At 32.2% G+C, this 17,734-nt stretch overlaps 1 protein-coding gene and 1 long non-coding RNA gene across 3 annotated transcripts; both read left to right on the forward strand.

Moving 5' to 3' along the window:
- The first annotated feature begins 573 nt into the window (after positions 1-573).
- Positions 574-4,222, forward strand: LOC139857612 (uncharacterized). Of its 2 annotated transcripts, none has more exons than XR_011762611.1 (4): positions 574-828; positions 1,525-2,025; positions 2,210-2,327; positions 3,657-4,222. It is a non-coding gene; the product is annotated as an uncharacterized lncRNA (long non-coding RNA). The 2 variants fall into 2 exon arrangements; XR_011762610.1 differs by having other exon boundaries at positions 3,660-4,222.
- Positions 4,223-6,363: 2,141 nt separating this feature from the next.
- LOC139847733 (uncharacterized) lies at positions 6,364-10,236 on the forward strand. Its single transcript, XM_071837483.1, has 4 exons — positions 6,364-6,640; positions 6,726-7,298; positions 7,518-10,087; positions 10,192-10,236. The coding sequence occupies exons 1-4, from the start codon at positions 6,364-6,366 to the stop codon at positions 10,234-10,236; spliced, it is 3,465 nt and encodes a 1,154-aa protein (XP_071693584.1).
- The last annotated feature ends 7,498 nt before the right edge of the window (positions 10,237-17,734 follow it).

A 17,734-nucleotide genomic window follows, 5' to 3' on the forward strand; every position in this document is an offset into this window, starting at 1 on the left:
TAGTGAAGTTAATAATAGTTAAATTACAGAAATATAGTTCAGGCGGTATAACCGACCATATATAACATAAATATAAATGTTAGTGAAGTTAATAATAGTTAGATTACAGAAATATAAATCAGGCGGTATAACCGACCATATATAACATAAATATAAATGTTAGTTACGATGATAATAATATTTACCTTACTAATAAACAATACAAGATATCGTTAAAGAATTTTTTTTTATTATTACCTTGATTAGTGATTTGTGCTTGCTTAGATAAACCTTGATTATACGGAACACTTCGTGCTGATAACGTGCTAAGAGTTAACAGTTTATAATTACCTTTGGCCTAAGCTTTGATATATTGTTTGTAGTATGAAAGAATAATAACAGAGAGAAATAGCAATATAAGAATTGGTGTGTACATCACTGATTACATTTAGACACATATATATACTACAAATATTCACTATTGAAGAGTGGAAAAATTGACATGCACATTTATTACTTCCCGTACATATATTGACATTTCTATAATAATTTCACCAATTTTTACTTATAATTTTTATTTCTCTCTCTCAACAAGCTATCTAAAAATCTCCATCTCTCGAAATCCAAACTTAAAATCTTGAACCACTATCTTCTTTCTCCTCCTCAAACTTAAAACTGCAAAATCTTGAAGTTGAACCACCACTTTCAACCATCACCTCCGACTACCACCGACATCCACCGACATCCACTCTGTTGGTTCTGTCTTTTGTTTTTCCGACCACTATGAACTCCGTCATCCACCATGAACTCCGGCGAAAGACTTTGATAGAGGACTGAAAAAAGAACAAGGTACGCGATATATATTTTATTTTTGTTTTTTTCCGACCACCTTTGTTGAGCTCCGGTGAATAAAGATTTTAGATCTAGTGGTATTTTTTACAATCTTTAAGCACATTGTACAACCTCTTTGGTACAAGGTAATCATCAACCGCCATCGCATGTCTTCTCTTTTGCCTCAAAATCCGGCAACCATCAACCGCTAACCTTCTTTTTTTTTAGATCTACTCCGATTTACGAAGAATTATGAAACACCATACACTTCACTAAATTTAGGACACAATTCCGACCAATCTCTCTATTTCTTATAATTCCGACAACCATTCCTCCGCCACGCTCGGCCTCCGGTAAGTTTATGTTTTACCGAAGCTAGTGGTTGCCGTTAATGGTTGTGTTTAGTACTCCGTATGTATGTAATACTATATGTGCGTGTCTAAAATATTAATATCAAAATTTAAAAGTAAAATAAAATTATAAAGTCTTGTTGCAGTAGCTTTCAACAATTTTGTATGTAAACAAGAAACGGAGTTGATGTGTATGTTTTATACTGTAGTGGGACCCACATTATTTGTACTTGAAATGTTGGTTCACATGGTCTGATAAAAAAACACCGTCTAATAGTAGGACTAATTTATTTGATCAATTGTTTTTGTTAGCTGTGTCCGATTAAACTTCTGACACGATATTTCACTCGTTTGTTCATGACAGCTGTTATCATTTATTGACCAGTAATGTTTTTGTTTTGCAACCTTGCTACCGCATCTCAGCAACAGCAGCTAACCCAACCCAACCCTTCTTTCAATATTTTCTAACCCTAGATCCGTTCAACTTGTTGGATACATATATAGACTAACACTTTTTGTATTTCATCTTCCGCCATAAAATCATTTCTCTCATCTCTTTGTTTTTCACCTCAAAACTCATTGTTAATTACCACACCGTCGCCAAATACAACTATCAAACACCACTGTTAAATAATTTGAACTACATTTTTTTCCCGTCACCACCCACCTACTAATCACCACCGCCAATTCTTATCTCCATCACTACCCACGTACTTATTACCACCGCCAAAGCACCACCATCGTTATTACCTCACAAGTATCTCCGTCACCTCTATCACACAAAAGCCATTGTTACGTCGCAAAACATCACCGTCATCGTAACCACCAACAGTTTCACATAGCATTTTACCACCAAACATCACAGGTATGATCGCAAATTTATTTATTTTTAGTTTAACATTAGATAAAAAAAACAGACACATGCCAAATATTGACCATGTACATTTATTTAATCTTGTTACTAAAAAACAGTTTAGCTAGAGTTACAACTTACAACACTTGCATTATGTTGTTACTAACCTAATATGTTATGTTCCTTTGTCTACTAGATTTATTTGGTAAAGATGAGGTATACTAAAATCCATAGAGCAAGTCTTCAATGGCGCGTGATTCAACGTCATCCAATAATGAGATATATCAATGTGACGTGTTCTTGAGCTTTAAGAGGTAATTAAGATATATATCTGTAACTTACTCTTGAACAACAATTTCTTTGCAGTTGACATATCCAAACTCTCATTTACGAGTTACACGTAATAAATAAATGGTAAATACAGGGCCGTCCCATTGATTTTCTGGGCCCTGTTCAATTAGTAAAAAATGGGCCTTTTTATATCGGATACTTAGTGGTCATATATATCTGCGTCAATTAAACTACAGTTGCAAAAAACGTAATATCAAAAGTTATATATCTTTGTTCTTTGAATATGTAGTAAATAATTATATGCATATAATAATTAGATTGTACTCCGTGTTATTTTAAAATTGTTATTGTTATTATTAATATAAAATATTACTAAAATTTAGTTTTAACGTTAAATAATAATAATAATAATAATAATAATAATAATAATAATAATAATAATTTATTACTATTTATATTTAACTACGTACTAAATTGCGTATTAAACCCTGCAATCTTATTGGCTAAACAACCCATTAGCTACTGTTTAACTGTTAACCCATCCTCCACTTTTCACCTGTTCATCTCTACGCTGCTACCAAACTGTTGCTATATACCCTACTGCTTGCCGTATACCCTAAAAACTCTCTAGAAGCCGCTCCTCCCTCAACGTTTATCCCCAATTTTTTCCTTTTCCCCAACAGTTCTAAAAAAAAATAAAAAAATAATAAATTTCCAGCTGCAAGATCTTCAATCATCTCATCCATTCTGCATATCAATTCGCTCAAATTGGATCATAACTTACTTCGTTTTGGTAAAAAATTCCTTCCCTTTATCTTCAACTTCGATTTATACGCTGATGTTCTAGATTTTATGATAACATGATGTATTCGTATATATTTAAATTAGGGTTCTTCTAATTTAAATTTTAATTTTGCTTATGAATATACGCCTAAGTTGTCTTATTTTTCCCTTAATTAAAATTGATCCCTAAAATTGCAATATTTTTAGCCCTTGACGAACAACAAATAGTTATTAGTATGATGTTAGACTAATAAATAGAGAAGATGGAGCCTAGGCTAATATATAGAGAAGATCGAGCCTGTGATTTTAACTAGGTGTATATTAATATATGTTGGATCTGGGTTTTCTACAGAATAAAATTATTCTTGATCACACACTCCTTTCCCTTCTCAATTGAAAACCATATGCACATCAAGTGTTCATACTCCTAAATATATGTTATAATTTATATAAGGATTTATCTGCTTCTTTTAATTTTGTGAGAAGTTTCATATTATTATAACATATAAGGTTTATATTGTGTCCCTATATATCAATATGAATCAGTAACAATGTAATTTTGCTGACAGTAGCTGATAAAATGTCAAACAATGATGACGATGACCCCTATATTTTCATGGATATATTTTATGGTGGGAAAGTTACTTCGGGCTGGAGGTGGTATATAAATGGAAGGAAAAAATCATTCAGAATTTGTGAGTCGACGATCTTCTTCCTCGATTGGTTACATGAACTTATTGCAGAAGAAATAACAACTGATTATTCTTCAATTTTGTACTTTGATGAACATGAAGTCAAGTTGAAGCGTATTGATAACGATGGCGAATTTGAGCGTATCAAAGGGAGGGCTCTTCGAAATGACTCCAAGCTTAGGTTTTTTTTATTACATGAAAATAACTTCAATGATGATGACGCCTATCGTTTTTAATGATCTCAGGTTATGCTTATGGTTAATAAATAATCGTTCTTTAGGATGTAACTAGGTAGTTGTTCGTTAGCACGTGAACGAAATCGATAAACTATGTATTGTATAATATTTGTAAACGCTACATGCCATGTACTCTGTATTTTGTATAATATTTGTAAACGCTATATGCGATGTATTATGTGTATTTTATAATATTTGTAAACGCTAGATGCCATGTAATAAAGTATATGTTAGTATATATAAGTTATTAATATTAGAAATCTTTGGGTTGGTAAAAGATGACTTGCAATGGCTTGAGGTAAAACAAATTTTAGAACTCTAAAGACTAAGTAATCTAATGTCAAATATGTAATATTTCTTTGACACATTTTAATGTGCATAACCTACATAACTGTAATCTTTGATGTATCAGTGACGATACTAGCTATATATTTTTGGATGCGCGATTTAATTGCCGAGTAGCTCGAAATGGTTTAAAGTTTCAGTTGTGCTTATTATATGATGAATGTTCAACCAATGACTTTCGTTACTAATCGTTTGTTATTGTTTGTGTTAGTAATAATGAATGATGTTTTCAGATATAACATAACTGCTGTTTTGTGTCATAAATTTATTTAATATAAATCCAAAATTAAATTTTTTTTATTTTATTTTTTTTCAAATATTTATTTTATTTTTTTAATCCTAAAGAAAATATCAGCTTCAAAATGTCAGAGAAAAGAGAATTAGTGTATCCAGTAACCAAAAAAAAAAAAAAAATTATTTAACAATATATATTACACGTGATTTTTCTGAAGGATTCTCATTTTCCATAAGTCACTTTCCATTTTCAAAAGGAGATATTTGTTGGGTTGTGATTTTTGTTTTCATCTTCAAAAAGTCTTTTTCTATCTTCTCTTTTGTCAACATCAGAGTATATCAAATCAGGTATTTCTTTATCTTTTAGGTGATTTAGCTTATATAGTTGTTTCCTTTATGCCTTATTTAACTACAATTGTACCGTCCATATCTGGTAGGTTTTTTTTTTTTTTTTCAACCCATTATTAGTTTGAGAAATTACTTATTTCCTTTTATTGCAACAAAATTTTAACGGCAGCTGATCAAACAGATATGGTTGGTGATCTTTTGGAGGTCAATACCAAGGCTGCTGCCAAATTGTCAAAAAAACGTAAAATACAAAATAAGGATGCTGAACATGATGGAACCAGCATACCTATCGCTTCTGCTACTACACCACCAAATACACAAAACTCAGGCATATCAACATCTTCAAACGATTTTGTTTCGAGTAGGCAGATGCGCAAAAGGTTTCGATTGCAACAACAAAACATATTGTCACACGTCTCTTCTTCTTCAAATGTAAACGAATCAGGTATGTCTAACAATGCAAAAAGTTCTTTGCATTTTAAATTTTAAATATATATTATTTACGAATCTATGTTAGGAATTAATCCATTTTATTGTCATTTGGACCCTTGCAATATGAATTATCTCTTTTATTCAACGATTATTAGTTAAAAAATTACTTATTTTCTTTTATTGTATTAAAATTTCAATGGCAGTTGAACAAACAAAAATGGTTGGTGATCCTCTGGCAGTCAACACGAATCTTCCTGTGAAATTGTCAAAAAAATCTCAAACACAAAAAAAGAATACTATACATGATGGAACCAGCATTTTTGTTCCTTCTACTACTACATCAACATATACACAAAACTCAGCTATATCAACAGGTGCAAACGATTTTGTTTCCAGTAAGCAAATGCGCAAAAGGCGCCGACTGCAACAACAAAACATATTATCACACATCTCTTCTTTTTCAAATGTAAACGAATCAGGTACGTCCAACAATGCGAAAATCCATTTGCATTTTAAATTTTAAATATATATTATTTATGAATCTAAATATTTACCTTCTATATTATGCTAGGAATAAATCCATTTTATCGTCATTTGGGCCTTTGCGATAACATTTGTGGCCATTGTGGCGCCTTTTTCTGGTTAGAAGAAAGAGTAAAGCGTCTATTTTCAGACACGTATTCATTATCATCAATGTTGCGGTGATGGTCGTGTAATAATTCCTTCATCAATAGATCCACCAAATCTAATGAAAGAATTACTAGATAACAATCACTTTATGAATAATATTCGAGCATATAATCAAATGTTTAGTATGACCTCTTTAGGCGCACAAATTGATGAAAGTGTTAACATTGGAAATGGGCCTTATGTTTTTAAGATATCTGGCCAAATATATCACTGGATAGGTTCACTTTGTCCAGCAGATGGAGACGCTCCTATATTTTTACAGCTTTATATATACGACACAGCACGAAGTGACTAATAGAATGCGTCATTTTGGTGGAGATAATGGTGTCGAACTATCAGCAGAGAAAGTTGCAGAATTAATAGAGATGCTTAATAAATACAATAAATTGGTACAATTATTTATAACCGCAAGAGACAAGCTGATAGACAACGAAGTTCCGCCTTTTCGTATTAGACTATTTAATGCTCCGCATCAACGGCAATATGATTTACCAACATCAGATTCTATAGGTGCTATCGTCTTTGATAGTGGGACCAAAAGTGTTGGTGATTATGATGTTATTATTGAACAAAAAGGTGGCCCCCCCACAAAGAATAAATAAATTACATCAGCATTACATGTCACTTCAATATCCTCTTTTGTTTATTTATGGTGAACCAGGTTACAATACGTCTATGACATTACGAGATCCATCTGGAAATAGTAGTAGAAAAAGAAAAAGGCTCACCATGAATATGTACTACAGTTATCAATTACATAATAGGTTCGGATTTTATGATTTAATGTTTAGAACAGGAAGGTTATTTCAGCAATATGTAGTTACAGCCTATTGTAGTATAGAATTAGATAGAATAGATTACATAAGAAATAAGCAACAAGATATAAGAAGCGACTACTTAGCTGGTATCTACGATGGAATCAACAGAGGAGATCAAAGTGGAATAGATATTGGATCTAGATTGATACTTCCAGCTTCTTTCACAGGTGGCCCCAGATATATGTATAGCCACTATTTAGATGCATTAGCTATATGTCGTACAAATGGGAATCCACAATTTTTCATTACATTTACCTGCAACTTCAAATGGGCAGAAATTAGGACATTTATGTCTAACTTCCCACAATTGACACCCACGGACCGTCCTGATATTGTTGTTCGAATTTATCAACAAAAACGTAAACAATTACTTGCGTTCCTCAAAGAAGATAGACCTTTTGGTGACGTAAAAGCAGGTATTCTCTCTCTCGCTAATCTTTTATTTATTCGTACCTTTTACACATATTTATTGATACATTTAGGTTAATTAATACAATAATATAAATATTATATATATATATATATATATATATATATATATATATATATATATATATATATATATATATATATATATATATATATATATATATATATATATTGACAATTTATTTTGAACTTATATTTGTATGCAGTACTCTATACAATCGAATTTCAAAAAAGAGGCCTTCCTCATTGTCACTTACTTTTGTGGATAAATTCAACGACAAGCATTACTGCGCTTGATGTCTATACTTATATCTCTGCAGAATTGCCTGATTCGCGCATTGATCCTTGGGGATATCAAGTGGTATCAGATTTAATGGTACACGGCCCCTGTGGCCTAGCAAAATTGGACGCGCCATGCATGAAAGTGTCCAAATCATCTGTAAGTGAATTAAAATGTTCTAAAAAATTCCGCAAATCATTTAATGATGAGACTTTTTTTGATAAAGATGGTTACGTTCATTACCGAAGGCGTAACACTGGTATATACATAAATAAATCTGGAAGTAATCTTGACAACAGTTACGTAGTACCATATAATCGGCAATTGTGTCTAATCTTTAACGCCCATATTAATGTTGAATTTTGGGGCTGGACAATGCTTATCAAATATCTGTTCAACTATATTTCAAAAGGTACAGATCGAGTTGTCGCCCAAATAGGCAAAGATTGTGCTAACTCGCCTTCTCCTTCAACCTCTTCTACACTAGTAGTAGATGAAATTAAGAATTTCATCGACGCTAGGTTTATATGTCCATTCGAAGCGTGTTGGCGAATATTTAACTACCCCATTCACAATAGAGAACCAGCTGTTCTAACTCTTGCAGTACATTTGGAGAATTTCCAATCGATAACTTTTCGATCAAAAGAGTCTTTACAATCAATCGCAAAGAACCCAGCGAGAAAGAGAACGACTTTAACAGAATGGTTAACCTATAATAAACAGTCATCAGATGGCCACAGCTTAACCTACATAGATTTCCCGTCAAAATTTGTATGGAACAGTTCCGGAAAAATGTGGACCCCTAGAAGAAGGTCTAATGATAAAGTTATTGGCAGGCTAGCATATGTTCATCCTACTGCCGGAGAATTATTCTACCTAAGAATGTTATTATGTCATCAACGAGGATGTAGTTCATTCATGCATATCAAAACTGTTAACGGAATAACATGTCCAACTTACAGAGTAGCGTGCGAAATGTTAGGGCTATTAGGTGACGACCGTGAATGGGATATTGCGCTCGAGGAAGCAACAATTACAGCCACATCTTCGCAAATGCGGGTACTATTTTCAAATATTCTTCTGCATTGTCATCCAACAAATCCTGGCAAATTATTTGATAAACACTGGAAATCAATGTCCTACGACATTCCTCTTAAAGCCGCTTCCACTCTCCACATCGATCACTTATGCATAAATGAATCTGATTTACGTTTCTATGTTCTATACGAACTACAAATCTTATTAATCCCCTTTTCAAAATCAGTTACAGACTTTGGGCTACCCTCAATCCCAGAACAATTACTTGCAGATCTTCAAAACAGATTGATCATGGAAGAAAAGAATTACGACTATGAATTATTAAAGACCAAACTAAATGAACTACTACCTAAGATGAATGTAAAACAAAGAGAAATTTACAAGTTGGTCGTTGATGCTTCTGATAATAATCAACAACAAATATTGTTCATATATGGACATGGAGGAACCGGTAAAACATTTTTATGGAAGTCAATCATTACATCGTTGAGATCACAAGGGAAAATAGTTCTTGCAGTAGCATCTTCTAGTATAGCTTCTCTTCTATTACCTTCTGGGCAAACTGCGCACTCACGTTTTAAAATTCCCATTGATTTAACAGATGAGTCCATGTGTAACATAAAGAAAAAAACTCATCTAGGGAATCTACTATCACAAACAAGTCTTATTGTATGGGATGAGGCACCCATGAACGATCGACGCTGTTTTAAAACATTAGACAGAACGTTACGAGATCTAATGAATGATTGTAATACCCCTTTTGGTGGTAAACTAATAATTTTTGGCGGTGATTTTAGACAGACATTGCCCGTCACAAGAAGAGGTTCCAAACAAGAAATAATTAGCAGCTCTATAGTTTACTCATATTTATGGTCATACTTTAAGGTACATGTTTTATCAGAAAACATGAGGCTGCAGAAACCTGGAGTAAACAGCATCGAAAAAAAAAACATCAAAATTTTTTCATCGTGGTTGCTAAATGTTGGGAATGGAAATCTAGGAATCCCAGATGAAGAAGACCCTTCTAACGCAAGTTGGATTAATATTCCAAGCAAATATTGTATAGAGCATGACGAAAATGGAATGTTGAATCTGATATCATTCATATACAATGATGATTTACTACAAAATCCAAGTGCCAGCCTCCTACAACAACAAGTTATTGTATGCCCCAAGAACAATGACGCAGATAGTATTAACGAATCTATTTTGTCTATGGTTAGACGTCAAGAGACAACATACCTCAGTTTCGACATGGCAATCCCACGAATAAATGACAAAGGTGAAACTGAATTATTATACCCAATCGAGTACCTAAACAACTTGCACTACCCATCTTTACCTCCACATAGACTACAATTAAAAGCTGGGGTCCCTGTAATTCTTGTAAGAAACATCAACTTGGCAGGTGGTTTATGCAATGGCACTCGAATGATAGTTGTTCAAATGCTTACAAAGGTAATACAAACTGAAATAATTACAGGGACAAGGGTAGGCGAAAAGGTATACATTCCAAGAATAAACCTTATCTATAAAGATCCCATCTTACCATTTGAGCTTAGAAGAAAACAATTCCCAATCAAGCTTTCTTATGCAATGACGATTAATAAAAGCCAAGGTCAATCGTTAAACAAAATTGGCATCTATCTTCCAGAACCTGTATTCGGACATGGCCAACTATATGTTGCCCTTTCTAGAGCTACAGCACCAGAGGGTTTAAAACTATTGATAAAACCAGAAGAAAACAAAGGAAAATATTGGACTAAAAATATAGTTTACAAAGATTTCCTGCAAGTCATTGAAAATTCCCAGGTTCTCCATATTTCCATATCCTTTTAAAAAAACATTTAATTAAAAATTACAATTTCTATAATATAACATGTTATTTTCCAACTTTATTAGCTCAAACACCAACTCAAATATATAATAAATTTTCTCGCAGGGGACTTTTGCGACGTAAATTGATGGCTGGAACTCACAAATAACAGTTGCATTGATTGATCATCTCAAAAAACCTACTACACTGAATGAGGTAATGATCTCACAACCTCTTTCGTCTCAAATTACTGCCAATAAAGTCAACAAAATTACATTGTTACTAATTTTTATTCAATTTTAGAACCAACTTACTTCATATGAGTTGAAATACAGCAAACCTTTTTTTTTTTTTTTTACTTTTAACCTTAGGACTAATTTGATATTATATAAATACTTCTTTTGTTAACTACTGAAGTATGCGTGTTGCATCATGATTTTTAGGCACTCAGGTCAGATGACTAAGAATTTAGCGCAGCACCTCATTCTATATCTTCTTTGGACATAGACGTTAAAATGACTATCACGTCTACTTTGCATAGTCATATGCCGAATACAGTTAGGTTTTCGAGAAAAAAAAATTAACTCAGATAACAGCCTTTTGAGGTTTTTTTTTTTTTTTTTTTTTTTTTTTTGTCAACACTTAAAGCATTGGTAAAATTAGAATTCTAGGATGTATAGGTGATTAACTTGACCCATTTGCCTAAGTCTACAAATTTTAAGTTATAAATACTTTTAGAATCTGAGTTACGTTTTGCATAATGATTTTTAGGCTCTCAGGTCAGATGAGTAAGAATTTAGCGCAGCACCTCATTTTATATCTTCTTTGGACATAGACGTCAAAATGACTATCACGCCTACTTTGCATAGTCATCTACCAAATACAGTTAGGTTTTCGCGAAAAAAAAAATATTAACTGTTTTTTTTTTTGGCAACACTTAAAGCATTGGTAAAATTAGAATTCTATTTTACCCTAAGTAGTTAATACCAAATCTTCGCTTATCTAATTTTTTTAAAACCATGCAGGCCTGCAATTTTTAATAATTTGAATTCTTATTTTAATTATAGAAGTTAATGATAATTGTTTAATTGTTTATAAATGATATTGCAGGTAATCTGGAAGATGGTTAAAATGAACAATATTATTTAAGATACATTGGCAGCAGGACACTTAAATAAATAATGGAGATGTTTGTACTTTAAAAATTCAGTGGATAAAAGTGTTGTGTAGATTATCATAACCATTATAGTGTCAGTAAAATAGGAGTTTCAAATCACTTATATGAATGTATTATTGAATAAAATAATGTTTCGGTTAATAACTAAAGTTCGCCCAACTAAATGTCTGAAAATTTCATATTAGGAATGTCGCTACTACAATTACGCAATCCTTTTTCCACTGGCCAAATATATAATATAATTGATTTTCCAACTCACCTTCCATTTCCTCTTTACTCAACTTTTCATTTTTCACAATCTAAATACTCCACTTTCTTCTTTACTTCCTTTCATTCACTTACTACAAACACCAAAGAAGTACAACTGATTTTTGGCATTTTATTACATTATTCTAAACTCAAAATCCATTGAAAAAAAAAGAGCCCAACACAAAAATAGCCCAACAAAAATAAATAGCCCTTACAAAAATTGAACCAAAAAAAAAAAAAAAAAATGTACTTTAGAAACACGTGGTCACTTATCCCTCTTTTCACCTCTTAAACACTTGCATCTAGCTTCTTCCATCTTACAATAGAAGAAACGAGAAAAAAAGGAACAAACCCTACCGACATCTTCGAACAACAACTCAGCAACCGTAACCTCTGTTTTACATTTGAAATTCTTATCAAGTATTTTTTTTTTATAACAAAAATTGTTAGATACCTGCTAACGCTAATTCTGCTGCATTTTGATTTTCCCCCTTTATTATGTAACTAATGTTTATCTGCAAGTAATATGTAATTAGAATAATAATCGTTTTACTTTTCTGTTCTTATTTCAATTTCAGTTAAATCGCTTTGTAGCTCTACTACATACATCATCATAATTAAAATCGATAAATTACTCTAAACAACTTTTACAATGATAGTTATAGCTAGATAATGGCGAAACTTAAATTTAGCACCTCAACTACAATTAAACTGTGAAATATGGAACCTCTCTCTGTCTTGGTAAGTTTAGATTATGATTTTTAACTTACAAGACCAGATGTTTGTATGAAAGCCGATATGTCAGTTACCAATATGAAGTTTATATACATATAATATATTAGATGATGTTGAATCACATATTTCGGCCAAAATTTTCTCTTTGCTTTTTTAGAGCAGTAGCAACATTTATGTTGTTATTTGCATTTGTAGCCATCACCATATTCTGTAATTGAACACCTTTAAGGTACTACTCCATGTTAAAAAAGGACAATTGTTTGGCATTGAAAGAAAAAAGAAAACAAAAGCTTTGCTGTCAATTTCATCAATAACAAAGGGAAAGAGAAGTTATAGAAGCCAAAATCCAATTCTGTTAGTGTCTAAATATTTGCCTAAATCAATATCTATGCCTGTATATAGTTATTTGTGGAAAAATTACTAAATACTAAACAATTTATAATTGAATTGACATAATGCAGAATGGTTCAGATAACACCTATCAAAGACCTTGAACCAGACGACACAAGCAAAATCATTGAGGCTAAAGTGTACAGGAGATGGATTGCCACCAACAAAGAAGAAACAACTCCAATATCACTTTGCAGCATACTCATTGACAAAGAGGTAACTTCATTATAATATATACATATATATATGCCTAACCAAATAACATCAAAATCTATTAATAATCAATAAAACCCCCAGGGAACAGGCGTACAAGTAAACATCAATACTAACGACTCCACTATATTCGACAAATATATGCAAATAAATAAAGCATATAGAATTTCGAAATTCATTTGCGAAAAAACACTAGATTAGCAACGAACACTTCCAACGAAAGTAACCTTAACACTTGGAAAATGTGCGGAGTTTGAACCAATACCAGGTGAAGCATTTCCCCAACACTGTTTCCACTTTGCATCCTACGACGAAGTCTGCAACCGAATAAAAGACAAAACTCCTATACTAACAGGTATGTCAAACAAATGTTACCAACATTTAAAGACCTGTTACTATATTTGAAATGTCCCGTTCTTATTGATTAAAAACGTTCCATATTAATTGATTTCGTTGCGAGGTTTTGACCTCTATATGAGACGTTTTTCAAAGACTACATTCATTTTAAAACAAACCATAACCTTTATTTCATCAATAAAGGTTTAAAAAGCTTTACGTAGATTATCAAATAATGATAATCTAAAATATCCCGTTTACACACAACCATTACATAATGGTTTACAATACAAATATGTTACAACAAAATAAGTTTCTTGAATGCAGTTTTTACACAATATCATACAAGCATGGACTCCAAATCTCGTCCTTATTTAAGTATGCGACAACGGAAGCTCTTAATAATCACCTGAGAATAAACATGCTTAAAACGTCAACAAAAATGTTGGTGAGTTATAAGTTTAACCTATATATATCAAATCATAATAATAGACCACAAGATTTCATATTTCAATACACATCCCATACATAGAGATAAAAATCATTCATATGGTGAACACCTGGTAACCGACATTAACAAGATGCATATATAAGAATATCCCCATCATTCCGGTACACCCTTCGGATATGATATAAATTTCGAAGTACTAAAGCATCCGGTACTTTGGATGGGGTTTGTTAGGTCCAATAGATCTATCTTTAGGATTCGCGTCAATTAGGGTGTCTGTTCCCTAATTCTTAGATTACCAGACTTAATAAAAAGGGGCATATTCGATTTCGATAATTCAACCATAGAATGTAGTTTCACGTACTTGTGTATATTTTGTAAGTCATTTATAAAACCTGCATGTATTCTCATCCCAAAAATATTAGATTTTAAAAGTGGGACTATAACTCACTTTCACAGATTTTTACTTCGTCGGAAAGTAAGACTTGGCCACTGGTTGATTCACGAACCTATAACAATATATACATATATATCAAAGTATGTTCAAAATATATTTACAACACTTTTAATATATTTTGATGTTTTAAGTTTATTAAGTCAGCTGTCCTCGTTAGTAACCTACAACTAGTTGTCCACAGTTAGATGTACAGAAATAAATCGATAAATATTATCTTGAACCAATCCACGACCCAGTGTATACGTATCTCAGTATTGATCACAACTCAAACTATATATATTTTGGAATCAACCTCAACCCTGTATAGCTAACTCCAACATTCACATATAGAGTGTCTATGGTTGTTCCGAAATATATATAGATGTGTCGACATGATAGGTCGAAACATTGTATATGTGTCTATGGTATCTCAAGATTACATAATATACAATACAAGTTGATTAAGTTATGGTTGGAATAGATTTGGTACCAATTTTCACGTAGCTAAAATGAGAAAAATTATCCAATCTTGTTTTACCCATAACTTCTTCATTTTAAATCCGTTTTGAGTGAATCAAATTGCTATGGTTTCATATTGAACTATATTTTATGAATATAAACAGAAAAAGTATAAGTTTATAGTCGTAAAAATAAGTTACAAGTCGTTTTTGTAAAGGTAGTCATTTCAGTCGAAAGAACGACGTCTAGATGACCATTTTAGAAAACATACTTCCACTTTGAGTTTAACCATAATTTTTGGATATAGTTTCATGTTCATAATAAAAATCATTTTCTTAGAATAACATCTTTTAAATCAAAGTTTATCATAGTTTTTAATTAACTAACCCAAAACAGCCCGCGGTGTTACTACGACGGCGTAAATCCGGTTTTACGGTGTTTTTCATGTTTCTATGTTTTAAATCATTAAGTTAGCATATCATATAGATATAGAACATGTGTTTAGTTGATTTTAAAAGTCAAGTTAGAAGGATTAACTTTTGTTTGCGAACAAGTTTAGAATTAACTAAACTATGTTCTAGTGATTACAAGTTTAAACCTTCGAATAAGATAGCTTTATATGTATGAATCGAATGATGTTATGAACATCATTACTACCTTAAGTTCCTTGGATAAACCTACTGGAAAATAGAAAAATGGATCTAGCTTCAACGGATCTTTGGATGGCTCGAAGTTCTTGAAGCAGAATCATGACACGAAAACAAGTTCAAGTAAGATCATCACTTGAAATAAGATTGTTATAGTTATAGAAATTGAACCAAAGTTTGAATATGATTATTACCTTGTATTAGAATGATAACCTACTGTAAGAAACAAAGATTTCTTGAGGTTGGATGATCACCTTACAAGATTGGAAGTGAGCTAGCAAACTTGAAAGTATTCTTGATTTTATGTAACTAAAACTTGTAGAATTTATGAAGAACACTTAGAACTTGAAGATAGAACTTGAGAGAGATCAATTAGATGAAGAAAATTGAAGAATGAAAGTGTTTGTAGGTATTTTTGGTCGTTGGTGTATGGATTAGATATAAAGGATATGTAATTTTGTTTTCATGTAAATAAGTCATGAATGATTACTCATATTTTTGTAATTTTATGAGATATTTCATGCTAGTTGCCAAATGTTGGTTCCCACATGTGTTAGGTGACTCACATGGGCTGCTAAGAGCTGATCATTAGAGTGTATATACCAATAGTACATACATCTAAAAGCTGTGTATTGTACGAGTACGAATACGGGTGCATACGAGTAGAATTGTTGATGAAACTGAACGAGGATGTAATTGTAAGTATTTTTGTTAAGTAGAAGTATTTTGATAAGTGTATTGAAGTCTTTCAAAAGTGTATAAATACATATTAAAACACTACATGTATATACATTTTAACTGAGTCGTTAAGTCATCGTTAGTCGTTACATGTAAGTGTTGTTTTGAACCCTTTAGGTTAACGATCTTGTTAAATGTTGTTAACTCAATGTTTATAATATCAAATGAGATTTTAAATTATTATATTATCATGATATTATCATGTATGAATATCTCTTAATATGATATATATCCATTAAATGTCTTTACAACGATAATCGTTACATATATGTCTCGTTTAAAAATCATTAAGTTAGTAGTCTTGTTTTTACATATGTAGTTCATTGTTAATATACTTAATGATATGTTTACTTATCATAGTATCATATTAACTATATATATATATCCATATATATGTCATCATATAGTTTTTACAAGTTTTAACGTTCGTGAATCACCGGTCAACTTGGGTGGTCAATTGTCTATATGAAACATATTTCAATTAATCAAGTCTTAACAAGTTTGATTGCTTAACATGTTGGAAACATTTAATCATGTAAATATCAATCTCAATTAATATATATAAACATGGAAAAGTTCGGGTCACTACAGTACCTACCCGTTAAATAAATTTCGTCCCGAAATTTTAAGCTGTTGAAGGTGTTGACGAATCTTCTGGAAATAGATGCGGGTATTTCTTCTTCATCTGATCTTCACGCTCCCAGGTGAACTCGGGTCCTCTACGAGCATTCCATCGAACCTTAACAATTGGTATCTTGTTTTGCTTAAGTCTTTTAACCTCACGATCCATTATTTCGACGGGTTCTTCGATGAATTGAAGTTTTTCGTTGATTTGGATTTCATCTAACGGAATAGTGAGATCTTCTTTAGCAAAACATTTCTTCAAATTCGAGACGTGGAAAGTGTTATGTACAGCCGCGAGTTGTTGAGGTAACTCAAGTCGGTAAGCTACTGGTCCGACACGATCAATAATCTTGAATGGTCCAATATACCTTGGATTTAATTTCCCTCGTTTACCAAATCGAACAACGCCTTTCCAAGGTGCAACTTTAAGCATGACCATCTCTCCAATTTCAAATTCTATATCTTTTCTTTTAATGTCAACGTAGCTCTTTTGTCGACTTTGGGCGGTTTTCAACCGTTGTTGAATTTGGATGATCTTCTCGGTAGTTTCTTGAATAATCTCCGGACCCGTAATCTGTCTATCCCCCACTTCACTCCAACAAATTGGAGACCTGCACTTTCTACCATAAAGTGCTTCAAACGGCGCCATCTCAATGCTTGAATGGTAGCTGTTGTTGTAGGAAAATTCTGCTAACGGTAGATGTCGATCCCAACTGTTTCCGAAATCAATAACACATGCTCGTAGCATGTCTTCAAGCGTTTGTATCGTCCTTTCGCTCTGCCAATCAGTTTGTGGATGATAGGCAGTACTCATGTCTAGACGAGTTCCTAATGCTT

Source organism: Rutidosis leptorrhynchoides, chromosome 1 (assembly GCF_046630445.1).
Source record: "Rutidosis leptorrhynchoides isolate AG116_Rl617_1_P2 chromosome 1, CSIRO_AGI_Rlap_v1, whole genome shotgun sequence".
Classification (NCBI taxonomy): Eukaryota; Viridiplantae; Streptophyta; class Magnoliopsida; order Asterales; family Asteraceae; genus Rutidosis; species Rutidosis leptorrhynchoides.